This window comes from Lynx rufus, unplaced genomic scaffold, assembly GCF_022079265.1.
Source record: "Lynx rufus isolate CCGP_SWC_20201006 ecotype Redwood Valley unplaced genomic scaffold, mLynRuf1.p SCAF_16, whole genome shotgun sequence".
NCBI classification, from domain to species: domain Eukaryota; kingdom Metazoa; phylum Chordata; class Mammalia; order Carnivora; family Felidae; genus Lynx; species Lynx rufus.
The window spans coordinates 56,639,671-56,664,439 of NW_025814830.1; the positions used below are offsets into that span (position 1 = coordinate 56,639,671).

The following is a 24,769-nucleotide window of genomic DNA, read 5'->3' on the forward strand; positions in this document are numbered from 1 at the left end:
CTGACGTTCCAGATCCGCTGTGAGTGAGGCCATGCGGCCTAGGTTGAGGTCCGAGGGACCTGGGCTCTGTGACCTCAGACAGTCCCTCAGCTTTTCCAAGTCTTGCTTTTGTCGACTGGCAAGGGGAGACGGACCCCGCCGTTGTTCCCCAACACCGTGTCCCCATAATTCACAGACGGGATCCTGGGGCCTGAGATGGGGTGGGGTCTGCCCAAAGGTGCCATGGCCACTGGCGACGGGGAGGGCTGGAATCAGGCTCTCCCCTTTTTTCCCCGACGTGGCATTCAGGTATGGCTTGGTCCAGGGCACATGCCGGCTGGCTGGCCCCACGGCTCTGGGTCTCCTGGCCCTGGGGTCCCAGTCTCTGTGGGCGTGCGTACGCTTCCCGGGGCCTGCGGGGTGGGATGGCGTGAAGGACAGCAGCCTGGGGGGCATCTTAGCACTGTCCCAGGGGACAGTGGGCGCCTCCGGCTGGTGTCCGGGTTTGGGGAGAGGCAGCATCGGGACAGGCCTCCCGCGGAGCCCCTGGCCGCCCACCGTGTACTTTGACCTCGCCGACCCACTGGAACACGGCCCCGTGCCTTCCTCGCCTCCAGCTCAGCCTGTCCCGAGTCCCCCTCCTCTGGCCTTGTGGCCCCATGTGTATACAGGAAGCAAAAACGGGCCGACAGGGTGGGCCCCAGCAGGTACAGATGTTCCCAGAAGCCGATGGGGACCCGGCCTCCTCCAGCCGGAGTACGGGAGGATTGCACGCGAGCAGGGCCGTCCAGGAGGGGGCCCTCCATGCGGCCCCTGCTTGGTGTTCCCGGGTCACCAGGTTCTGCCCTCCCAACAGGCGGGAACAGGCCCCAGATCTCCCAACGCGCCGGGGCCGAGGGTGTCTGGCGGTGGCTGCCGCTGGGTCCCACTGTCGCACGCGGGCTCAGAGGCAGGGACTGGGGGCCCTGTGGTGCTGCTGGAGGTTCCGTCACCGCTGAGAGCGGGCGCTGGTAGCGTGTGTCTTAGGAGAGGCGACCCCCGGAGGGGCAGAGCCCGGCCGGCGTCACGTGGGACTCTGGCGGCCTGGCTGGATGCACCTCGCCTTGTGCTGACCTGTGAGGCGGGGACTCTTCCCCCCACCCCCATTTCGCGTAAGGAATAGCCGAGTGCTGAGAGGGAAGTGACCCGTCCAGCTGGGAGGGGGCCGTGGTGGGATACAAACCAGGCTCTCGAGCCCCCGGGGCTCAGCCGGGTTAATAGGGGTCAGTCTCCTGCCCGCCCACCCAAGGCAGCTCTGTTCCAGAAGGGCAGGTCCGTGGTCAGCTGCTAAAGCTGCAGAGGGGACAGACCCTGGAGGGCGGTGGCTGTGTGGGGACAGAGCCTGGATGGCGGTGGCCACGTGGGGCAGAGCCTGGAAGGCGGTGGTGGCCGTGTGGGGACAGGGCCTGGAGGGCGGCAGTGGCCACGTGGGGACAGAGCCTGGATGGCGGTGGCCATGTGGGGCAGAGCCTGGAAGGCGGTGGTGGCCGTGTGGGGACAGGGCCTGGAGGGCGGTGGCCACGTGAGGACAGCCTGGATGGCAGTGGCCATGTTGGGACAGAGCCTGGAGGGCGACAGTGGCCGCGTGGGGACAGCCTGGATGGCAGTGGCCACGTGGGGACAGAGCCTGGACGGTGGCAGTGGTCATGTGGGGACAGGGCCTGGACAGTAGTGGCCACGTGGGGACAGAGCCTGGAAGGCGGTGGTGGCTGTGTGGGGACAGGGCCTGGAGGGCAGTGGTGGCCGTGTGGGGACACAGCCTGGACGGTGACAGTGGCCGTATGGGGACAGAACCTGGAAGGCAGTGGTGGTCGTGTGGGGACAGGGCCTGGATGGTGGCAGTGGTCATGTGGGGACAGGGCCTGGACAGTAGTGGCCACGTGGGGCAGAGCCTGGATGGTGGCAGTGGCCACGTGGGGACAGGGCCTGGAGGGCGGTGGCCACGTGGGGACAGCCTGGATGGCAGTGGCTGCGTGGGGACAGAGCCTGGACGGTGGCAGTGGTCACGTGGGGACAGAGCCTGGAGGGCGGTGGCCACGTGGGGACAGCCTGGATGGCAGTGGCCACGTGGGGACAGAGCCTGGACGGTGGCAGTGGTCATGTGGGGACAGGGCCTGGACAGTAGTGGCCACGTGGGGACAGAGCCTGGATGGCGGTGGCCACGTGGGGCAGAACCTGGAAGGTGGTGGTGGCTGTGTGGGGACAGGGCCTGGAGGGTGGTGGCTGCATGGGGACAGAGCCTGGATGGTAGTAGCCACGTGGGGACAGCCTGGATGGCAGCGGCCATGTTGGGACAGAGCCTGGATGGTGGTGGCCATGTGGGGACAGTCTGGACGGTGGCGGTGGCCATGTGGGGACAGAGCCTGGAGGGCGACAGTGGCCGCGTGGGGACAGCCTCGACAGCGGTGGCTGCATGAGGACAGAGCCTGGAGGGCATCAGTGGCCACGTGGGGACAGAGCCTGGACGGTGGCAGTGGTCATGTGGGGACAGGGCCTGGACAGTAGTGGCCACGTGGGGACAGAGCCTGGATGGTGGTGGCCATGTGGGGACAGGGCCTGGATGGCAGCAGTGGCCGCGTGGGGACAGAGCCTGGATGGCGACAGTGGCCGTGTGGGGACAGAGCCTGGACGGCGGTGGTGGCCGTGTGGGGACAGAGCCCGGACAGTGGCAGTGGCCATTTTGGGACAGAGCCTGGATGGTGGTGGCCGTGTGGGGACAGTCTGGACGGTGGTGGCCGCGTGGGGCAGAGCCTGGACGGCGGCGGTGGCCGTGTGGGGACAGAGCCCGGACGGTGGCAGTGGCCATTTTGGGACAGAGCCTGGATGGTGGTGGCCGTGTGGGGACAGTCTGGACGGTGGTGGCTGCGTGGGGCAGAGTCTGGAAGGCGGTGGTGGCCGCGTGAGGACGGAGCCTGGAGGGCGACAGTGGCCGCGTGGGGACAGCCTAGACGGCGGTGGTCCCGTGAGGCAGGAGGGGGAGCCACCCGACCTCTCGGTCTTTCTAGCACCTCACCGGCCTCCGAGCTCAGGGCCTTCCCACAGTCAGGAGGGTTCAGTTGGGGGCAGAAAAGGGACTGGCCTTCACAGCCGTGACCTTGGCCCAGGCCGCTAGCCCGATGCTCCAGGCCCTGGGCGTCCAGGGAGCTCGTCTGTGCGAGCGTGCGAGCAGGGGGCCTGCCTGGCTCCTCGCTGAGGGACAGCCTGTGCCAGCCGGGCCCAGGCCCGGGGGGACAGAGGCCGGCTCGCCTCACCCCGCGCCGCCCCCCTCGCCCCCGTCGGCCCCGGCCCGCCGTGTGACCTTGAGAGAGTCCCTCGCCCTCTCTGGGCCTGGTTTCCATGTCGGTACGGGACGTGTTGGAAGTACACACAGCCTCCCAGCCTGCCCCGCTCTGGGCCCACGCCCGCGGAGACTTCTAGAACCCCACAGGGTGGGGCCAGCCGGCCCCTGGAGCTTTCTTCCGCTCCCTCTCCCTCTTTTTCTCTCCCTTTTTTTTGACTTTTATCAAAGGCAAACAGCGCGATCCCTGAGATAGGGCCGCTCCCGATGAAGCTGGGGCCAGCTGGCCCGTGGGAGCCACAGGGCGGGGCCCGGCGACGGGCGGGTTAGATCGGTGAGCGCTGGCGGTGACCCCGGGCCCTCCTGCGGCCCCAGAGCCCACCGTGCAGGGCGGGGCCCGCGGGGCCGCCGGACTTTGCGCTCCGGAAGCCACCAGCCGGCAGCACGAGCACAGTTTGGCTCCTGGAAGGAACAGCCAGCCGGTGGGGTGCAGGGGCAGCCCCCGACTCGGACACTCCCACGCACCGCAGGGCTGCCCCGAGTCAGAGCCACGAGCCAGCCTCTGGGGGGGGGGGGGGTGGCGGGGGGCTGAGACCTGGTGGGCCCTGAGGCCGCACGGTCTGGGCGGGAGCCCTGGCTCTCCCGTCGGAAAGGAGGTCGGGTCCGGTCCGGGCAGGGTGGCTGTGCCCCCGTGGGACCCCGCGCCCTCTGGGCTGCTTCCGCGGGACGGAGAGACCGGGGCCTCCTCGAGCACCGCGCACGCGGCTGAGGCTGACCGCGAGGGCTCCGGGGCGTGAGGCAGGGCTGGGGCCCAGACCTCAGTTCTGTCACCCGGCCACCCCCTCCGCCAGGCCCCCAGAAGCGGATCCCGAGCCGGCCTCCTTTGTCCCCTGGGGATGCCGTCCGAGGGCTTTGAGACCTAAGCAGACGCTTAAATCATATAAGTATGCAGACGCTGAATCCTCTCCTCTGGTTCCTCACAGACGCTTGGGGGGCGAAATTGAATCCCCGTGCGCCGTGTTTGTTCTGGAAATAACGTGTGTGGGTTGTTGGCCGGGATGAATGAGTCTTTGTCCTGATGCGGTGTCTGTAGTGACAGCCTGACCCCCACGGAGGGAGACCGTGACAGAAGGGGAAACCGAGGACACGGCGGGAAGAGTCGACCACAGGACAGGACAGGACAGGACAGGACAGGGAGGGTCTGGCCCGCCACGAGCTCCCGCCGCCTGCATCCCGCCAGAGCAGGGTGTCAAGGCCCTGGCCGTGAGCACGGCTGGGGCTCCGGGTCACATCTCCCCTCCCTGTCCCGTGCCTTGAGCCAGTAGCTTCACCCCTCTGAGCCTCGATTACCCCTCTGTACCCGGGGGGAGGAACTCCAGTGTGGCGGGAAGGACTGCCTGCCAACTGTCCCAAGCCCTTGGCTAAGGCCCGCCGAGCGGGGGCCGGGAACCGTGTTGGGATCACCCTCGTGTCTAGCCGAGGGGATGGAAGCCAAGGCACGGAGGGCCGGAAGGTCATGGCCAGGACCTAGCTGGAGCTGGTGTCTCTGTCCCGCTCACCCCCGCTGCTCCGGAGCCCGGAAGAAACAGGGATCACGGGAGGCTGCCGGGAAGGAGGACACCTCCACCTGGAAGCCCGCTCCAGCTGGCCCACCCTCACGGCTGTCACCGCTCGCGTCTCCCGAGAGACCCAGAGGGCAGAGGCTGTGCCTGCCCCGGGTGTGACTGAGCGCTGAGCCAGGATTCCAGAGACCCGGGTTCTGTGCCCCCTGCAGCCAGAGCCTGCGGTGTGGCTTGGGTGCTCATGGCCCCAGGTCCCTGTGGGTGTGGTTGGGAGCCGCCTCCGTGGCTGCCGCGGGTCCTCCGGCTGTCGTAGAGGCTGTTTAAAAATAACCGTGTTTTCCTGCCTGTCCGTCTTCCTGCCAGCTCCTCCCCCCGGCTCAGTGCCTCCCACCCCTGAGGCCCCTTGCCCTCACTCATTTATACTTTTATTCACTCTGGGCCAGGAATAGGTACCCTTCTCCCCTCTGTTTTCTGATGCAGGTTTACTTCTGCTCAGAGAGGGTCTCTGGCGGATGCTAACTGGGCTCTGATACCGCTTGGCCCTCTCTCAGCTACGCAAGGGGTTGGACAGGAACCGTTTGCTGGAAATAAGTTATCTGAGCACATGGATGTTGAACATCACCAGGGCCACCGGGTACAGTTGCACAGGTTGTGCACTTCGTCATCACCCCGCAAATGCTCGGCCCCTCAGAACCAGCCTCCCCGAACCAGGGAGGTGGGTTATCATGGTGACCGTTGCCCTATCCCCAGCCCAGGTTTCCCCATTCCCTGGCCGCCTCACCTCTCCCAGGCCTTGACCAGCCCCCAGCAAGCCCTGAGTGGTGGGTTCTGCCCTCAGGCATGCAGAATGGCAGCCTTTATCGGGAGCCAGCCCACCCTCTGGCGGTGCAAGATACCCAAAGATGGACCGGCTGCCGTGGGAAACGCCAGCCACGCTGTTATCTGGGAGGCTCGGCCTGCCGGCCCTGAGGCTCCGATTAGGGAGCATGGCTCTTTGCCTGTGGGTGCCCGGTGGGCGGGGTGCGGAGGCACCCTGGCTCTGCCCCTTTCCCCCGTCGCCGCCAGGGCTGGGGGCCCCGAGAGAGAAACCTCAGGACTGTGCAGGTGTGAGCAGCCAGGGACAGCCCGGGAAGCCCGGTCGCCCCCACGCCTCCTCTGCCCTCGGGGACCCCCGGGCCGGCCACCCACGCGCTGGATCCTGAGTTCTTCCTCCCACGGGAAGGGGGGCCCGTCAGCCTCGGGTGGAAGGCGTCGTCGGGGGGAGGGGGGAGCTCGGTGCCCCACAAGGCCAGGATGTTTCAGATGTCCTAGACACTGACAGGGGAAGTAGGCGAAGACGGGAGTCACGGTCACCATCCCTGTCTTGTCTGTGGTCCCGGCAGAAGGGAGGTCCAGAGAGGCAAGGGGGCATCCCTGTTCAGAGCCCACGCGCAGGCCGACCAGCGGTTTCTGGCTGTCTGGATACGGGCAGGCCGCGTCGGGGTTCTGGACGATTCCCCCTTGACCCGCTGCCACGAGTAGGGGAGCAGGGGTGCGGGGCACAGGCTCGTGCCGCGTGGGCTCTGACCCATCGGACGGCCTGACAGAAGAGTGGATGGAAAAGTGAGTACCCGGCGAGCTCACCTTCAGGGGGCCCTGTACTCCCCATCCCTCCCTCACACATGCCGTCCCCTGAGGGCTGGCCAGCAGGGGGGACCGGAGGTCCAGTATGCGCAGAATCCAGGGGGCATCCTCCCGCCAGCCATGTGGCCTCTTGGGGCCCCAGCATCCTTGTCCGTGTGGGGGATGTCAGGAGACAACCGACTTCGTAGGCGCATTTGAGCAGGGGTGGGCGACTTCGTGCTGGCCAGACACACCCCTGCCCCTGAGGACGGCCCCCGTGGGGCCAGGGAGGGGGTGGGCTGTGGGCAGAGCCCTGGGCTGGGACCCAGGTGTCCTGGGCGGGTCCGCAAGGGACATGGCCCCTCATGGGTGAGCTGCAAAGTGACAGTGCCAGCCTCTGCCCCCCTCTCTGGGGGGGGGCTGGTAAAGGGGTGCCGGCCTCCTCGGCCTCATCCTGGTCCCCTGCCATCTTATCTGCCCCGGGGAAGACAAGGACCCAGTTAGAACGTTTTAGCCGGGCCTCCTGGCGTATTTACACGTTATCTCTGCCATTAGGCTGGCAGTTATCTGATAATCGGGCCCATTAAGGCCACAGCCTGCCTGATCGGGGCTCCAGGAAGTGGGGCCGCGGCCGCAGCGCTCGCTTGGGGACCAGGCCAGGCCACGTGAAGCCTCTGTGGGCCCAGGCAGCCCGGACGGCATCCGAGGCACAAGGCAGCCCGGACTTCCTGGGCAGAGTGTGTGGGATCTGGGAAGGGACGGCACTCTGAGGGCACGCCCACCCCCGGCCCCTTGTCCTGGGAGGACACCGAGGCCCTGGGCGGGCAGGAAACGTGCCAGGCGTGGGTCTCCCAGGGCGGCCCTGACAATTGTGTACAACCTTGGGGCCTTAAAACATCAGACATCTGCTCTCTCCCAGCGCTGGGGCCAGAAGCCCCCAGCCAAGGTGTGCCTGGCCCACGCTCCCTCCGGAGGCTCCAGGGGAGGGTCCTTCTGCCCCTCACAGTTCCCGGGGCCCCATGTGCGGCTTCCTCCCGACCCATCACTCTGGTCTCTGCCTGTCCTCACGGGGCCCTCTTCCCTGTCTCTTCTGTGTCATTTATAAGGACATTTGTCATAGGATTTAGGGTCCCATCAGATAATCCAGGATGGTCTCATCTTGAGCTCCTGACTTGATCACATCTGCACAGACCCTTTTTCCAAATAAGGGCAAGTGCACAGGTTCCTGGTGGATGTATCTTCTGGGGGCCGACATTCGGCCACTACGGAAAGTCATGTGGCCCGTGCAGCGAGGCCGGGCCAAATCGCAGTCCTGCCCGAGTGAGAATGACGGTCTCAGGGGCTCACAACAGAGGCCCATCTGTCTGTATAAATGTAACAGAATCCGGCGGGGGGCCGTGCACCAAGTGCCGCGGGAGCCATCGCCTGGGCCACGGGAGCTGCGGGAGCCCGGAGCGTTTGCACCCCCAGCCCTGTGGCATGGGCGGCGTCGGCCCCTGAGCGTCCACACCCTCAGCTCAGGGAGACCATGCAGAGAGGTAGCAAGACTCAGCACCTAGACCTTTCCAGAAAGCAGGTGGCCCCTTGATGAATGAGTAGAAGTTGGCAGAGGAAGAAACCGGTGTTTGAAGTTGGGGCACAGGGGCATCAGCATTTGAGGGTCCCCACCCGTCCCTGCTGATCTGCAAGGAGTGAGCGGAGCCAACATCAGGGCCACTCAGGTGCAGATTCTGGCTTTGCTGAGCCTTTGGGGGGAGAGCTCGGTGCTTTGACTTGGTTTCCCCTCTGTGGACCCTGTGCTAAGGGTGTCGCTAGACTCCCGCAGCCAAGCCTCGCGCAGCCCCAGGAAGAAGGAAGTGTTGGGGTCCCCGTCTCAGAGATGTGGAAATCGAGGCCCCGCATTTCCACAGCTGCCCGCACAGGCTTGCTCTGTGGATCTGGGGGGGGCTCAATCCAATGGGGGCGGGGCTGGGAGGACCGTACGGAGGGACAGGGGGCAAGCCTCGTGGACGTCACGTCCTCTGCTCTGCACCGTCTCCGGCGGAAGCAGCAGGGATCGCATCCCCGACCCGGGAAAGCTGGCCGGCAGTGCCCTGGGCTGCGTGAGACACGGGTCCTAACGGAGCAGCCCTGGTCCCCTGCTCCGGTGCGGCTCAGGAACCCCGTCCTGCCCCTCGCTGTCTCCCAGGCAAGGGCCTGCTGCAGAGGCTGGCCGGCCCCCCGGGGATCTCAGGCCCCGGGCCCCGGGGCCGCCTCCCCCCCCCCCCCCGCCGCCGTGGCCGCTCCTCGTGGGGACTGGGGGGCTGCAGAGCGGGACTGCACCTGGCTGGGTGGCGGCGCCGGGTGGTCCCCTCCACTGGGCCCGCCTCACAGCCCCCGTGTTTCTCCCCACAGACGAGCTGGAGCCGGTGCTACAGGACGGGCAGAGGTGCGTGCGGGCTCGACGCAGCCTGGCCGAGGGGCTGTCCTGGGGCCCCTTCCGTGGGACCATCCAGAGCAGAGCCTCGTCCCCTGGGCAGGTGCAACCGGTAAGGAGCCCCGGCCGCAGCAGCCCAGCCACCAGCCGCAGGGCAGAGTCCAGCCCGGGGCACAGACCCCTTCTGCCCCGGGAGCTGAGTCCAGGCTACACTCCAGCCCGGGAACACCTGCCACCCTGTGTGCGGTGCGTCGGAGATGGGGACCGGAGACACTGGGACCAGGAAGGCGGGAAGGAGCGCAGGGGAGGCTTCCTGGAGGAGGGGTTCTTCACGTGGGCCCTTGATGGATGACTAGAGGTTGGCAAAACAGAGGGAGAAGCTGGTGTTTGAACTTGGGGAGGCAACGAGGAACCGAGTGGGGATCCAGGCCTGGCCTTTGTGGGCGGGGCACGTGAGACGCTTCTGTCGCAGCCGGGGGACCCCTGCGGCAGAGGCCGAGATGCACGTTTTCCCCTGGGTCCTCCCCACGACAGCCGAGGGTGCCTCTGGTGCCCCGGTGTCCTTGCCTCCCTGCGCTTTCTGACCTCCGTCTGTAACCAGGTGGCCCCCCTGGGTCTTGTCGCTTGCGTCTTCCTGCAGGGACACAAAGGCTCCCTTTAAATACATTTCAGGGGAGCGGGTGGCGTGGTCAGTTAAGTGTCCATCCGACTCTTGATCTCAGCTCAGGTCTTTTTTTTTTTTTTTTAAGTGTATTTATTTATTTTGGGAGACAGAGTGAGCAGGGGAGGGGCAGAGAGAGGGAGGGAGGGAGGGAGAGAGAGAGAGAGAGAGAGAGAGAGAGAGAGAGAGAGAGAGAGAGATCCCAAGCAGGCCCCACGCTGACAGCGCAGAGCCCGACGCGGGGCTCGAACTCACAAACTGTGATACGGTGCTCTGAGCCACAGTCGAGGGCCAGATGCTTAACAGACTGAACCACCCAGGCGCCCCGTTCTCAGCTCAGGTCTTAATCTCAGGGTCGTGAGTCCGGGCCTGAATTAGGTACGGAGCCTACGTAAAAATAGATAGATACGTTTTGGTTAGGAAAGGGCACGGATGTGCGGGCCGATTAAGTACGTTGGGGGCAGCAGAATGGGCAGCATGGGTGTGACGGGAACCAGGAGGGGCCTGGCCGTGCCACTGCTCAAGAAACACCTCCGAGCCCTATTGCCACTCGTCTAAAAGGCCCGGAGGCGCCCTGGGTCGGTCCCCTCGAGCCCGGGCTCAAGGAACCCAACGTGCGGCCATTGCCCTTTTTGGTTCCCGAAGCTGCATTCGGGTGTGATCTGAACCAGGCGCACCCTGGCTGCCAGGTGCCCCGAGTGTGGGCCTCTGGCTGGCCTCCGTGTTGTCCGCAGGCAGCGGCACGGCTGGGAGGGGACCCCCATACCGCGAGGTCAAACGCCGCCCTGACTACCCTGTCCGGCTCCAGCCTGGGAGTCAGAGCCCCTGTTTCTCAGCCACAGAAACCCGGGTCCCGGGAACTCGGCCTGCAGCGTGTCCGCCGGGCAGGCGGGGGGCCGCAGGCAGAGTTTCCAGCTGCAGACCCTCAGACCACCGTCCACAGCCCCCACCCCACCCCGAGTCAGGCTCTTGAGCTGGGGCCTGGCCTCAGGAGGTTGGAGCAGCTCCCCCAACCTGAGGCCCCCTGGGCCACCCACACTGCCCGGCACAGCCCGGCGGCCGTGCTCAGAGAAGCGGATGCTGGCCCAGGACCAAGGGCTCCCGGCTGCGTGGCCAGACCATCCCCGTGGCGTTGGGTCCACATCCCCGGGTCTCCTCCCTCATAGCTGTTTCGGTCCCGGGCAGGCTCCTGTCCTCTTTGAGCTTCTGTTTCCTCAGCCTTTGGGACCTCGGTGGGGACACAGGGAGGCCCTGAAGGGTCCCGGAGGCCTGAGCCTGCAGACCCTCCGACCCCCCTGCAGAGGAGAGGGTGGGCGGGCAGAGCCGCGGCTTGTCCGCGAAGCTCCCGGGGCAGCCGTGCAGATTCCACGGGACGATGTGCACGCGGCGCCCAGCACAGGGCATGGCTTGCTTGGCGGGCAGTGTGGCCAGCCGCCCCGCGGGACCGATGACCCTCCTGTCCCAGGGCTCAAGCAGGGAGAATGCAGCGGAAGCTCCGAGGTCGATGTTGGCTCCGTAAAAGGCGCCTGGCTTGGGTTCCACTAAGTGGACAGAAGCTACGGTGTTCAGAGCAGTCTCTTGAGGCAGTGAGCTCCCCATCACTGGAGGCATACAAGCAGAAGTTGACTTTTCAGAGCACAGGCTACGGAGGGGCAGTTAATGGTTGGAAGGAGGGGTAGGTGGGCTGGGAGCCCCCCCATCCTGGGCTCTGAGTTCTCATAAGCTATGACAAGATGAAGGGGTGTGGCTGAGTGTGGCCTGCACCTCTGTCCTCTGGTCCCTCCTCTGGGGACAGTCAGTCCCTTCCAGGATGGACGTGTATGCTCCAGACCGCCCCCCAACACACACACACATTGAGGTGTGCCCATCCTCACGCACAGGCCCTGGTCTTCCTCCCCTACCGCATACGAGGCAGCTCCCCATTTCACAGATGAGGAAACTGAGGCTCCGATAGGTTGAATGACGCTAAAATGACCGGGATCTGATAGCAGAGGGAGCGCTGCACCCCACGTCTGCCCAACCCCAGACCCCTGCAGGCTCTGTAAGGACAGGCCCCAGCCACGTCCCCGCCTGGCCCTCCCCTCCCTCCCGCAGCCTCCTCTCGGAGGGTTTTGTCCTCCTTGGGCCCAGGGCGCAGGTCGGCCTGGGGAGACTTGGCACGAGGCTGGAGACTCTCTCCAGGCGGAGAGATAATGTCCGAGGGGAGCGAGGGACCAACGCCAGGGAAGCCAGTGGCCTTTGAGGTTCTTGCTGGGGAGCTGCGGGAGGAAGGAGCCTCGTCTGCTTTTCGCTGGGGCTTTATCTCCTGCAGAATTAAATCCTTGATTAACCCTTATCTCCCCAGCAGGCGCTATCTGCGCCTTGGCGCCGAGTGTCCAGACACACCGTCCGTGATGATTGATTTCTTAAAGATACGCGCGCCTTTCCGATACTCCAGTTATTGTCTAAATATTTTTGCTAACATTTCAGCGGGCCCCTTATCGAGCTCAGCTGATGGGCCCCAGTTCTCTCCCCCACGCACCTCCCGCCCCATATCGTCCTATCAGCCGCCGGGCCGTTTGTCTCCGCTGTTTGGAGAGGAAGGAGGGAGAGGGGCACCAGTGGGGTGTGACGACCCTTCCCCGCTGGTTTTCTTGGGCCCAGGGCTACTGGCAGGTGGGAGGGGGGACCGGGGTGGCTCCCCTGGCAGTCTCCACACTCACAGGACTTTGGGGATGGGACCCCAGGAAGTCCACAGAGTGAGTGCACAGAGCTCGGCAGGGGTCGGGTCAAGAGTGGTTGCTGCACTAGTTTGCTGTGTGACCTTGGGCAGGTCCCTCCCTGGTCCAGCTGTGGCTGCCACATCCCAGGGCTTCGAAACCCAGCCAGTGCTAAAATTTGCGGTCAGATACCAGAAAAATGTTCAGAATGGATGGGTGGATGGATGGGTGGGTGGATGGATGGGTGGATGGATGGGTGGGTGGATGGATGGAAGCAAGCAGAGATCATGCAGACCCTGGGTCAGTCCTGTGTGCACACAGCCACCTCCCATGGCCTTGGGCATCATTCAGCTCTGTGGGCCTCAGTCCTCATCTGTGAAATGGGCTCTTCGCGGGGTGTGGGGGAGGCAAAGACAGAAAGGCGGCTGCCTCTGGGAGGGTAAGCAGGATGGAGACAGGACTCGTCAGGATGAGCTGAAGGAAGGAGGTGGGTGGGGGCCTGAGTCAGAGCCCAGCCCAGGCCCGCCCCAGCCCTGACCTCCCACTGACCTGCCCTACAGTGACCGGGGGGGACTGGCAAACCCGCTGACCTTGTGCAGAGCGGTCTGGCTCGCTGGGCTGGGCCGCCCCCTCCCCATGCCAGAGCACGGCCCCCACCTCCCCGACGGTGCTGCCTGAGATGCGCGGCGAGGTTTGGGAACAGCCTCAGCGGATGCGGCAGAGAGAGAGTTTCTGATGGTTATGGGCAGGCACAGAATCCAGGCGCTGACCTCTTTGTTGGGGGAGACAAGCAGTGGTCCCAGATGCGCCCAGAGAACGTCAAGAGGCTGCCCGTTATCTCAGGGCTGGGTGGGGCCGTCCTGGAGCCAGGAGGGAGGGACAGGCAGGACCCCAAGGGGCTGCAGGCAGGGTGGGTGGAGGGAGGGGCGTCTTCCTGAACCCGGACACGGCCTGTCCAGGGTGAGCTGGACACAGGGCGCCGAGCCTGGGGGCGTCTGTGCAGGGAAGGCAGCCGGGAGCACGGGCCGATGGTTTTGGCAGAAGGGCCAGGCCGTCCCTCCGGGCTTACACCCCATTTCACTGCCCATGGGCAGGGCAGGGCAAGGTCGGTCAGGAAGAGGGCCCTCCTCAGGCCAGCGCCTTCAGGCACCAGAGAAAGGGGCTTCTGTTCCAAGGCTGCTCGGAGTTGGAGGGGAAAACGGGAGGAGGAAAACCAGTAATGGGCAGCCGGGTGCTGCGTCCGCCCCTCCACGGGGCGCCGGCGGGGCAGGGTGGGGGCCGGCCCTGCAGCCCCGGGAGGCCAGGGAAGGTCTTGTCCCCAGCCGTCCCCATGTAAGTGCGGAGGAGCACAGGGCCAGGTCGGGCAGCCCCAGACCGTCTTGGGAGTCGGTGCAGGGCAGTGGTGCCCTGTCGTGCGGGGCGGCCGGCAGCACGCAGGCGCTCGGCCCCAGTGGGACCGGGGCACGGCCGCCTCTGTTCCGGGAAGTACACGGAGAGCGAGGGTTCTGCAGCGTCAGCAAAGCCGTGCGTGTTTTTATCATGCCGGGAGCACGCTGCTCCTGCGAGCGATAAGCATTAAACCTACCGGGAGGCTGTCAGTCTCAGTTTGAGGGTTAGAAATATTGGGACGAATAATTAGATTTCATATCGTTACCACAGCGCCAATCGGAGGATCAGGCAGATTAATTTTTTTCGCCATCCTCGGCTCATTAATATTCATTAGAGACTCAGGAGGCCCGGCCCCGCCTTGCTGCAAGCCGCTGTCCAGGTCAGCGCAGCCGGGACGCCGCCGGTCACCTGCCGCAGGGGCGGCCCCACCTGGCCGCTAGTCCCCACCCCCCCGCCGCCGGCCACCTCTGGCAGAAGCCTCGGAGCCGGCGGGCACCCCCGGCCGGCGTCCTGTCCTGCAGCCGGGGGACCCCGAGTGTCTGCTAAAAGCAGGGTGCTGCCAGCCTGCCCGAAGCGGGCTCCCTGGGTGAGATGCTCTAAGTTGACAGCTGGCAATTGATGGCCTGGGACCCCCCGTGGACCCCCCTGCCTTCTGGGTCCTGCTGGCCAAGGAGAAGACAAAAGCAGGGGGGGGCAGGGGCTCCTGGCTTTTGTACCAGGCGGGCACTGCCGGAAGGGACGGTTTCGTGCACGTCGACACCTCCCAGGGCCTGGAGGGGCTGATCTTCAGAGGGTAGACTCGGCCACCCGCCTCCCAACCCCGAGAGCAGGTGGCAGGACCGGGCCGGGTCTGGAGCACACACGTGGTTTGAGTCACAGCTCCGAGCAGAAGGGACATCACCCTTGGCAGAGGGGGCGGGCAAAGGTGCAGGCCAGGTCCGGCTACTAGTCTCCACCGGCCCTTTCCGTGGTCAAGCCACAGAGCTACTCCAGCGGCCAAGGTGCCTGGCCTCGGGAGGTGTGCTTGGCTCAGAGGCCTGATGTCGCCGGGTCCCTGAGCCTGCCACAGGGTGGGGATGAGAGGACAGAGCGGTCAGAGGGACCTCCTCGGGTTCCAGGGTGTTACCGGGCCCACGGTCACAGTGGGGGAGGCCCGGCCTGGACCCCGACGCTCGGCTCTGGAGCCCGTGTCGTCCCCGGGCAGGGAGGCGCCCACGGTCTGCAGAGGGTGCCTCCGAGGCCATCGCTAGCGCGACACAGAGGCAGCGTCTCAGCCGCCTGCTGTGTCCGCCTGGGGTGCCCACGGCCACCCTGGTCTAGGTGGCAACATTTCCAGGTGACAGCACGTGATACAGGTTCTTCAGTTCAAGGTCCCGATGCACCCATTTTTGAATGCAAGGCACTTATTCGCATACAACAAAAATACCCAAATGTCACGCCGTGCTGCTGGCTGAGTTGGGGGGGGGGTGCCCGGTCAGAGCAGCCCAGAGGCGGGGTGCGGCCCTGGGGCTGAAGCCCTGGGTGTGGCCGCAGCCACCCCAACCTCGCAGGGCAGAACCGGCCCCCCACCATCCGTGCCCGGCCTCTGCATCCTGGCACCAGGGGCCGCCCCCTTCCCCCACCCCGCCCCGGGCCGCGCACCTGCTCCAGGGCCGGCACGGTGCGGGGCGGCCCCACAGAGGCGGCCCCCCGGGCTGAGCCCACAGCCCTCCTTCCTTACAGGTGCTGCAGCGGCCCGGCCCGCAGACCGAGCCGGGGAGAGGGCATGGCCGGGCGAGGTGGCACTTGCAGGAGCCGTGCCCCATTTTCCTTGCCCCTCGCCCCTCTTCTCGAGGTGGGAGAAGGGAACTGCCTGCTTCCGGGCTGACAGGCCACGTGGGGGCCCGTTCTGGCCCACACACCCCATGGACTGCCCCTGGCCCTCAGCGACCTGCCTCGGTAGGGAGGCAGGGAGAGAACACAGATCTGGGTGTGAGTTCCTATTCTGCAGCTCCCTGGCTGTGTGACCTTGAGCAAGTGGCCTGACCTCTCTGGGCCTTGGTTCCGGAGAACCCAGTGCCCCCTGCACGGAAAGTGCCGGCTCCCTGCTGCGTCTGTTGGCAACACAGTGCTGACCACGGGGCAGCAGGCTGTGGCCTGGCCACCCCGCTGGTCTCAGGCTTTTCCCCCTGGGCCACACGGGACCCCCACCCAGGCCCTTCCTGTGCTGTCCCTGATGAGCCTCCTCCCGCCCCCCCCCCCAGGGCCCTGCCCTGACCCTGCTGCTGGAGGATGAACCCTGCTGGTTGAGGATGCTGCCGCAGGCCCCGACCGAGGCCGAAGCCAACGCAGAGATCTACAGGAAGGGTTGGTATCCCGGCGCTTCCCCGTGGCCTTCCGGTTGGGGCGGGGGCACTTGGCTGGCCCTGGGCTGGCCCTTAAAGGGAAAGCGGCCTCCTTGGGCCGCTCGGGGCCGGGCCTTGGGGCAGACCACCGCTGCCACCTACGCCTCCAGTGCCCTGATGCAAGAGGTCAGCCCTGGGGTCTCGGGGACCGGCCGTTCTTCCTGAGCCCGGGCAGTGACTGCTCTCAGGGCCCCTTGGAGACCGCCGGGATCAGCAGAGCATCCCAGGCCAGGCAGGCCACGGTGCCAACTAGACCAGGGCCCCGTGTAGTCCAGCTCGCTCTGGGGAAGCCAGGAAGGCCACGTTCAAATCCAGCCACGTGGGGCCTGGGGGCTTCTGCTCTTGCCTGCATGCACCTTCTAGAAGGAGTGGCCCAGGAGGGAGGAGGGGAAGCAGGAAAGGGTCCTTACCACCACCCCGCCCCGCCCTCGATTCAGAGGGCTCAGGCCACTCAGACGTGACACGGGCTTTTCCATCTCCTGCCGCCTGGGTGGTTCGACTCCTAAGCAAAGGGTGATGTGGTCGTCCGCTTGCCAGGGCAGTGAGGACCCCTCTCTCCGCGCTGCGGACGAGGCGGCTCAGGGGGCCGCGGGGGGTGACGGAAGCACAGAGTCGGGAGGGGTGCGTGCCCGACCTTAGGAAACGGCCTCTCATTCCCCTGCGGGGTCTCCGCTTTGCCGGAACGTTCCAGGGTGCCACCTCCCGTCGCCTCCCTGCACACAGCACATTCTGCTGAATATTCCCAGTGGAGGCCACGCTCCGTCCTCAGGGGCAGCTCTCATTTCAGGAGGGGGCCAGAGGCCGTCAGGGGCAGGGCAAGGGACACACCCCCAGCCCAGCTGAGCTTGTGGGCAGCCCCTCACTCCCGTCCCCACCTGGGCGCCTCCCCGGCCTGAGGGAGGTACAGCGCAGGTGCCGAGGCCGCATCCGGGAACCCGGGCCACGCTTCAGCCCACCTCCCGCCGAGGGATACTCTAAGGCCCCAGACCGCAGCCGGAAGGCACCGGAAGGCCCGGTGTTGGCGGCCAGCTGTCAGCCCCCGGTTTGTATACTCAGCCTGCCCCGCCTGCCTGGTCAGCAGGGCTGCGGCCACTGCCTGCCAGGCAGGACAACATCCTCACGGTGCTGATGGGAGCAAGGCTGTCCTGGGGGGTGGGGGGCGGGCTGCGCCTCCGGGAGGTTTCCTGGTGGCCTCAAGCTGGACACAGGTAAGCTGGCTGATGCCTGGGTCGTTGGCAGAGGCTGCCCCCTGCCGGCTGCCGCGGGAACAGCCGCTCCTGGCTCCTCTGCCGCTAGGCTGCCACCCTGGCGCTCTGCTGCCTGTCCCACAGGCCACCCCCCACCCTGGAAAACGGAGCGGGCAGGCCCGAGAAGCCGCCCAGTTGCCCCATCACAGAGAGACTGGCCTCACACAGCCACGCACCCCAACCCCCCCCGCCCCCGCCCCGCCGACCTCAAAGCCCTGGTCTCCGGGAGGGGGCGGGAGGGTGGGGCGTCTCAGAGGGGTGGCCAGCGGCCCTCCCGTCACCGATGATTCTGCCCCTGCAGATGAAGCCCTGTGGTGCAGAGTCACCAAGCCGGTGCCAGCGGGCAGACTGCTGGGTGTGCTCCTCACAGCGGCTGAGCCCCGTGGCACCCCCAGCCACCCCGTGAAGGAGGAGCCAGCCGAGCCCGAGTGCCCAGCCCCCTCCCACACCGACATCCAGCTCCTGCCCCAGCAGGCCGGCATGGCGTCCATCCTGGCCACGGCGGTCATCAACAGTGAGTATGCCACCGCGCCACCCCAGCTCCACGGCACTGCGGGGACAACCCCCAGGACCTCACGACCCGCAAAGATTGGCTCCCGCTGTGATCTGAGCAGAAGGTGTGCCGGGGCGGGGGCGGGGGCGGGCCCGGCCAGCTGTCTGGCCCCTGCCCCACAGATGCCAGTGCCAGGGATCCGTGCACCCCCAGACACGGCCAAGTGTCCCCTGGGGGCAGAATCACCCGGTGCGAATACCTGGGGGGCTGTTGCTCACAGGCTGGTGCCAGCCAGGACGCACCGAGCCAGAGTGTTGTGAGCATCAGATAGGATTTACTCCACACCCTTGTCAACGGCCACGTAGAAGCACGTGGTCCCGGGGAGGCACAGGCGGCCTGGCCGGGTTGGGGGGGAGTGGGCTCCAGCATGGCGCATCTTGTGACACAAGTTGGGACAGGATCACAGGCTGGCAGCGCCGGCCTTAATCGGGGTGCTTGGGCTGAGCCCAGCAAGGTCGTCGCGTGTCCGGGGCACAGCACCTACAGGAGGCAAGCGTCTCCAGCAGAGAACGTTTATTTAGCAAAGGGGCTGATCCGACTGCTTTAAAATCACCCTGGCTGCTGGGGTGGGGGAGCCGCAGAGCTGCAAAACTGGGGGGAAAAGTGACCTTGTTGAGGAAGTCCAACGTGATGACGGCTCGAAGCAGGGGTGGAAGCTGCCCGGGTTAGGGGCGCCTGGGTGGCGCAGTCGGTTAAGCGTCCGACTTCAGCCAGGTCACGATCTCGCGGTCCGTGAGTTCGAGCCCCGCGTCAGGCTCTGGGCTGATGGCTCAGAGCCTGGAGCCTGTTTCCTATTCTGTGTCTCCCTCTCTCTCTGCCCCTCCCCTGTTCATGCTCTGTCTCTCTCTGTCCCAAAAATAAATAAACGTTGGAAGCTGCCCGGGCCAGATGGGGCTTTGGGGCTGGCGGGGGCCCGCCACGCGGCTTGAGATGCGGTGGGGAGCCACCAAGTGCACGGCCAGCTGCGCACTGCTTGGCGCGGTCCCTGGTGGGGAGTCCCGGAGGAGAGCCCACTCTGAGCGTCCTGACCCTGAGAGGTCTTACGGACGCTAAAGTGGAGCCTGGGAGGTGGCTGGGGACAGGACGAGGTCCAGCGACAGGCAGCACCCGCGGACACAAGTGGGGAGCAGGAGGCACCGGCCGAGGGCGGGGGGGGGGGTCCACTGCGTCCTGGCCATGGAGATATGGCCACAGACCAAAACCGCCAGGGCTGAGCGAGCAGGGAGTGAGGAAGCGTGTGGAGGGACGCGGCTCGCGTCGCTGGGACTCAGGCAATCCCGCGGCACATCTGCGCGCTGGTGGAAATGACCCAGGATGGGGAGGTGGGGGGCGAGCCCCCAGAGCCCTCGTGGAGGGAGGACTGGGGGCAGGCGACAGAGAGGGTGGCCACGAGCAAGCAGGACCCCTTCCAGACACCGAGCTTTCGGGGGAGAAGGGAGGCTCGAAGGGGCCCTCGGGGGCAGGACGGCCACCTCACCAGGGCATTTGGTGCCCACGGTGGCACAACAGGGTCGGTCGGGCCCTCGGCACTGAGGCGTGAGCCCCCCCCCTCCTCTGTCCAGGCTGCTCCAATGGGCTCTGGGGGAGGCCCAGACCCTGGGAGGGCTTCCTCCCCTTGGGTCTGTGGCCTGGGTGTCAGAGCCTCACCCTGAAGCAGCAGGAGCATGGCCACCAGGGGCTAGACCCCTCATCTACACCCCCCACCCCACACGGTGGCCTAGGAAAGCCTCAATGCACCGTCCATGAGACCTGGTTTAACGTTCCACACTCACCCGCTCCGGGCCCCTGTGTTCTCGTGAAACGAGGGTGGTGGAAACTCCAGGCGTCTGTGCAGGGCAGCCCTGGGGCAGGGAGACTGTGACCATCCCGCTAAACCAGGTCTGAGCAGGCCTCTGAGGCCCCGGCCCCTCTCCCCAACTCCGGCCCTGCGGGCGCAGGAACAAACCCACCAGCCCAGCGCCTCAGCTAACACAGCTGCCTTGAAGCCCCCGAATCAGAGTGAACTTAGGAGGGAGGAGGAGGACCCCCACCCCCCGTTCTGCCCTAATTGTGGGCCCAGGATAAGCCTCAGAGAAGCCGGGGTGAGGGACGTGTGCAGTCCAGCCTGGAACGAGCCCTCCCCCAGCCGTCTTGAGCCAAGGGGTTAGGTGGCCACAGAGCAGAGGCGGCATTCCTGAACATTCTGCCGTAAAGACGCTGAGAACTACCCGTCAGGGAAACCCTCCCGAGCCGCAAAACCAGCCTGCGATCCAGACTCCAACACACGGAGAAGTCACAGGCCCTCTGTCTGGGATAAATGTCAATTAAGCAATTTTGACCAGTAACCGCTATGAAACCACTTGGGGGGGGCTGGGGGGGGGCTCTTCCTCTGCAGCCCCCAGGCCACCCTGAGCCGCCGCTCACCTGTGGCCCTCCTGCCCAAGCGCTTCAAGATTCACGCACGGGGGCTCCCTGTGCCCCTGGCCACTCCTACCTGCCCACGGGAACACACGCGAGAACTCCAGACACCCAGGTCCACACCACCCCTCACGCCCCACACGCCTGCCTGCCTCCACGTGGTCGCCCCCACCTAGTCCTCCACGGAAGCAATGCCTCACTCCCTCAGGGGTCCACTAGCATGTGGCCACGCCCCTTCCGTGGACACCCGATGAGGCTCCGGGGTCTCTTAGGGGGCTCACTGTTGGGAGGCAGCACGGGCGCCAGCCTGGGGGGGGGAGTTAGAGACCCCGCCCACGAGGTCCACGGCATCCTGGACATCTGCAGAAAGACAACCCGGGTTTCCAAAGGGACAGAGGAGAACGGGCAGCGGTGACAGGAGGGAAGGTCCCAGGCACAAACCTCACTCCTTGGGATGTCGGGGGGGGGGGGCAGGCGGGGCAGAGCCCGCGTGGTCTGGAGGCGCACTGCCTTGCCTGGACTGCAGGCGGCCCTCCTCTGCCGCCGGGGGGGCCCCTCAGGCTGCGCCCCCCTCTCGCCCCCGCAGAAGACGTCTTCCCCTGCAAAGACTGCGGCATCTGGTACCGGAGCGAGAGGAACCTGCAGGCCCACCTACTCTACTACTGCGCCAGCCGCCAGACCACCGGCTCGCCCGCTGCGGCCGCCGACGAGAAGCCCAAGGAGACCTACCCCAACGAGCGCGTCTGCCCCTTCCCCCAGTGCCGCAAGAGCTGCCCCAGCGCCAGCTCCCTGGAGATCCACATGCGCAGCCACAGCGGTGAGCCCCCACCCCCCGCCGCGTCCCCCGCCCTCCTCTGCTGCCTCCGGCCCGGTGCCCGCCACGCCACAGGTGTGCCCATGTGGTCCTCCCACCGCACCACAGGGCACTCCCAAAGCACACGGCCCCCCCCCCGTGATCACCTGAATGGTCAGCTCGGGGCTGGGCCCTTGCCAAAGTCCTGGGAGACCAGGGGCGGAGGAGGACGGGCTTTAGCATCCCCTCCCCTACGCCCTAAGCCCTTGGCCAGCTGGGCTCCCGGAGCCCACCCCTCACTCAGCCTCGTGTTCCAGGAGAACGGCCCTTTGTATGTCTCATCTGCCTGTCGGCCTTCACCACCAAAGCCAACTGCGAGCGGCACCTCAAGGTGCACACAGACACGCTGAGCGGTAGGTGGGGCTGGGAAGGGGAGAGGGGGGGCCCCCACCCCAGGGCCCTGATACCACAGCCTGCCTGCAGGTGTCTGCCACAGCTGTGGCTTCATCTCCACCACAAGGGACATCCTCTACAGCCACCTGGTGACCAACCACATGGTCTGCCAGCCGGGCTCCAAGGCGGAGATCTACTCCCCAGGGGCCGGACACCCCGCTGCCAAGCTCCCCCCAGGTGAGGCCCTGGGTTCCCCGCGGGGACGGGGAAGGGATGGGTTGGCACTGACGGCAACCGGGGGTCCGTTTCATCCCTGGCCCTCCACCACCTCTACCCAGCCCAGCTCTGCCCTTCCCACCCTACCCCTCCTCAGGTCTGGCCCAGGTAGGTCCTGCTCCAGCCCTGAAGTGTGGCCCATGGGGTCTCCCTGCAGACAGTCTGGCCAGCTTCCAGCAGCACACGGCCCCCCATGGCCCCCTGGCTTCCACCGACCTGGGCCTGGCGCCCACCCCCTCACCAGGACTGGACAGGAAAGCTCTGGCTGAGGCCACCAATGGAGAGGCCAGAGCGGCCCCCCAGAACGGGGGCAGCAGCGAGCCCCCGGCGGCCCCCGGGGCCATCAAGACAGAGGCTGCGACGGAGGAGCCCGAGGCGGAGCCAGGGCCCCCAGTCGCCGCATCGAGGACACCCTCACCGCCCAGCCCTGCCCCTGCCAGGGTGAAGGCCGAGCTGTCCAGCCCCACACCCGGCTCCAGTCCGGGCCCTGGCGAGCTGGGGCTGGCGGCCGGCACGCTCTTCCTGCCGCAGTTCCCCGCGGCGCCCCCGGCCTCAGAGATCCTGGCCAAGATGTCGGAGCTGGTACACAGCCGGCTGCAGGCGGGCGCGGGGGCCCAGGCCGGCCTCTTCGCGGGGGCTCCCAAGGGCGCCACGTGCTTCGAGTGCGACATCACCTTCAACAACGTCAACAACTTCTACGTGCACAAGCGCCTCTACTGCTCCGGCCGCCGCCCGCATGACGACGCGCCCCCAGCCCGCAGGGCCAAGGCACCCCCCGCCCCGGGCCGCGCACCCCCCGGCCCACCGCCCCCCGAGGCCGACCCGGGGCGCGCCTCGCCGAGCTCCGGGGCGCGCGAGGACGAGGCGGGGGGCGCGGCCACACCCGAGGCCGAGGCCGAGGCCGAGGGGGGCGGCCGGGGCAGGGAGGGCAGCCCGGGCAGCCCCAGCCCGGGCAGCGGGGCGGACGAGGACGACGATCCCCGCCGGACGCTGTGCGAGGCCTGCAACATCCGCTTCAGCCGCCACGAGACCTATACCGTGCACAAGCGCTACTACTGTGCTTCGCGCCACGACCCGCCGCCGCGCCGGCCCGCACCCGCCGGGACCCCCGGCACCCCCGCGCCCCCCGCGCCCCGCCTTGCCCGCCGCGCCGCCGGTGCGCACGCGCCGGCGCCGCAAGCTGTACGAGCTGCACGCGGCCGCCCCGCCCCCCGCCTCTGGCCCCGCCCCCGCGCCCCTCGGCCCCGCGCCCCTCGGCCCCGCCCCCGAGCCGCCTGCGTCGCCGTCGCCCCGGCCGGGAAGCGGAAGCGGGCCCGACGCCGCCGCCGACGGCCCCATCGACCTGAGCAAGAAGCCGCGGCGCCAGGCGCCTGTGCCCGCCCCCGGCCTGCCCGCCCTGGCCGACTACCACGAGTGCACAGCCTGCCGCGTGAGCTTCCACAGCCTCGAGGCCTACCTGGCGCACAAGAAGTTCTCGTGCCCCGCCGCCCCGCGCCTCCTGCGCGTCGCCCCCGAGGACGCGGCCGCCAGCGCCGTCGTGTGTCCCTACTGCCCGCCCAACGGCGTGGTCCGCGGCGACCTCATCGAGCACTTCCGCCTGGCGCACGGCCTGCTGCTGGGCCAGCCGCCCGCCGGCGCCCGGACGCCCTCGCCCGCCGCCCCACGAGACGGCCTCAACGGCCAGGAGCTGCGGGAGCCGGCCCCCGGCGCCCCCGACGGCAGCCCCCGGCCCGGCCCGCCACCGGCCCCGTCCCCCGAGGCGGTGCCGCCACACCCGCCGCCCCCCGCCGACGCCCCCTTCCCACTCGGACAAGGGCGTCCAGACCCCCAGCAAGGGGACGCCGGCGCCCGCGCCCCCCGGCAGCCACAGGTACTGCCGCCTGTGCAACATCAGGTTCAGCAGCCTGTCCACTTTCATCGCCCACAAGAAGTATTACTGCTCCTCGCACGCGGCCGAGCACGTGAAGTGAGCGGCCGCCACACTACAGAGACCGCTTCGCGCCCCGCCGCAGGCCAGGCGCAGGCCAGGCCCGGGGGCTGCAGGGGACCGCGCCTGCCTGGACTATTGGCACTTAATAAAGAAGTTCAGTTTGATGAGCACCGTAGTGGAGCGGCCCAGTTGTCTGAGCACAGGGTCCTTGGGGGTGGGAGGAAACACGTGGGGCCAACACTGTGGGGGTGGTGAGTGCCACCCTGAGCGTGCCCATTCGCCCCTGCAACCCCACCCACCGGGACCAGGCCCCCAGCCAGAGTCACGGGTTCGTGGGCCTCCAAGCTGGACCTGACCCCAGGCCAGTCTATGCCGCAGCACCCCCTGGTAATCGCTGCCCTCCAGGATGCTAACGGGAAGATGCCCTGTGGTCGCCAAGGCTGGTGGGGAGAGAAGGGACGGTGATGCAGGCCACAGGCATGGGGGGGGTGACACCAAGGCCCACAGCCACCCCTGTGACCCAGGGGGGTGGGGCCAAATCCTGAGTGGGGGTCACATGGCACCTGTGGTCGCTACAGCGCTCATTACCGAGGTGCCCCCACCCCAGTGTGCCGTGCCGGCACCGTGAGAACCACACAACTAAGATGGGACCGCGAGATGCTTGGCCAAACCCAAGCAGAGCCCAACCACGTCTTGCCGGTTTGCGGCTGGGTGGCTGCGGGCACCCTGCCGCCCGGTGTCCCTGCTGGAAAACCCCCATCAGTCCTTTCCCAACTTTGCTCGAAGCGGCACTGTTTCTTCCAAATACGGTTTTACCCAGCAGCCTGTGGTGGACAGAAGCAAACTGACCTTTGACCTTCCGGTCTCCAAGGTGCTTCCTGCCATCCACCCAGGCTCACTCTCCCTGCTCGAGGCAAGTTTCTCTCCCAACCAGCCCTTGTGAGGTCCAGGAGCCCGTGTCCAGGCAGCGGCGTGCACAGGCCCCTCCCACCGGCCCAGAGGACCAGGGCTGGACAGGACAGGGCCGCTCAGCCCAGGGCCCTGCAGAGCTCCCGCCCCCATCCCCCCACCCAGGGCTGGCACTAGGGAAGTCAGTTGAGGGAGGGTCCCAGGGGAGCCAAGCTGCCTCCCTCGAGGATGCCCCGGCACCTGCCATCCTGGGTCGGGGCGGA

The 24,769-nt window shown here is 67.0% G+C and overlaps 1 protein-coding gene across 1 annotated transcript in view; it reads left to right on the forward strand.

Moving 5' to 3' along the window:
* ZFPM1 (zinc finger protein, FOG family member 1) overlaps positions 1 to 23,780 on the forward strand; it is a 67,739-nt gene extending 43,959 nt beyond the window's left edge. The window contains 9 exon segments of the mRNA XM_047078906.1: positions 8,854 to 8,987; positions 15,868 to 15,970; positions 17,557 to 17,769; positions 20,792 to 21,022; positions 21,316 to 21,411; positions 21,482 to 21,628; positions 21,825 to 22,761; positions 22,763 to 23,435; positions 23,437 to 23,780. Coding sequence (XP_046934862.1) covers positions 8,854 to 8,987; positions 15,868 to 15,970; positions 17,557 to 17,769; positions 20,792 to 21,022; positions 21,316 to 21,411; positions 21,482 to 21,628; positions 21,825 to 22,761; positions 22,763 to 23,435; positions 23,437 to 23,637 — 2,735 coding nt within the window. The 3' untranslated portion in view covers positions 23,638 to 23,780.
* The last annotated feature ends 989 nt before the right edge of the window (positions 23,781 to 24,769 follow it).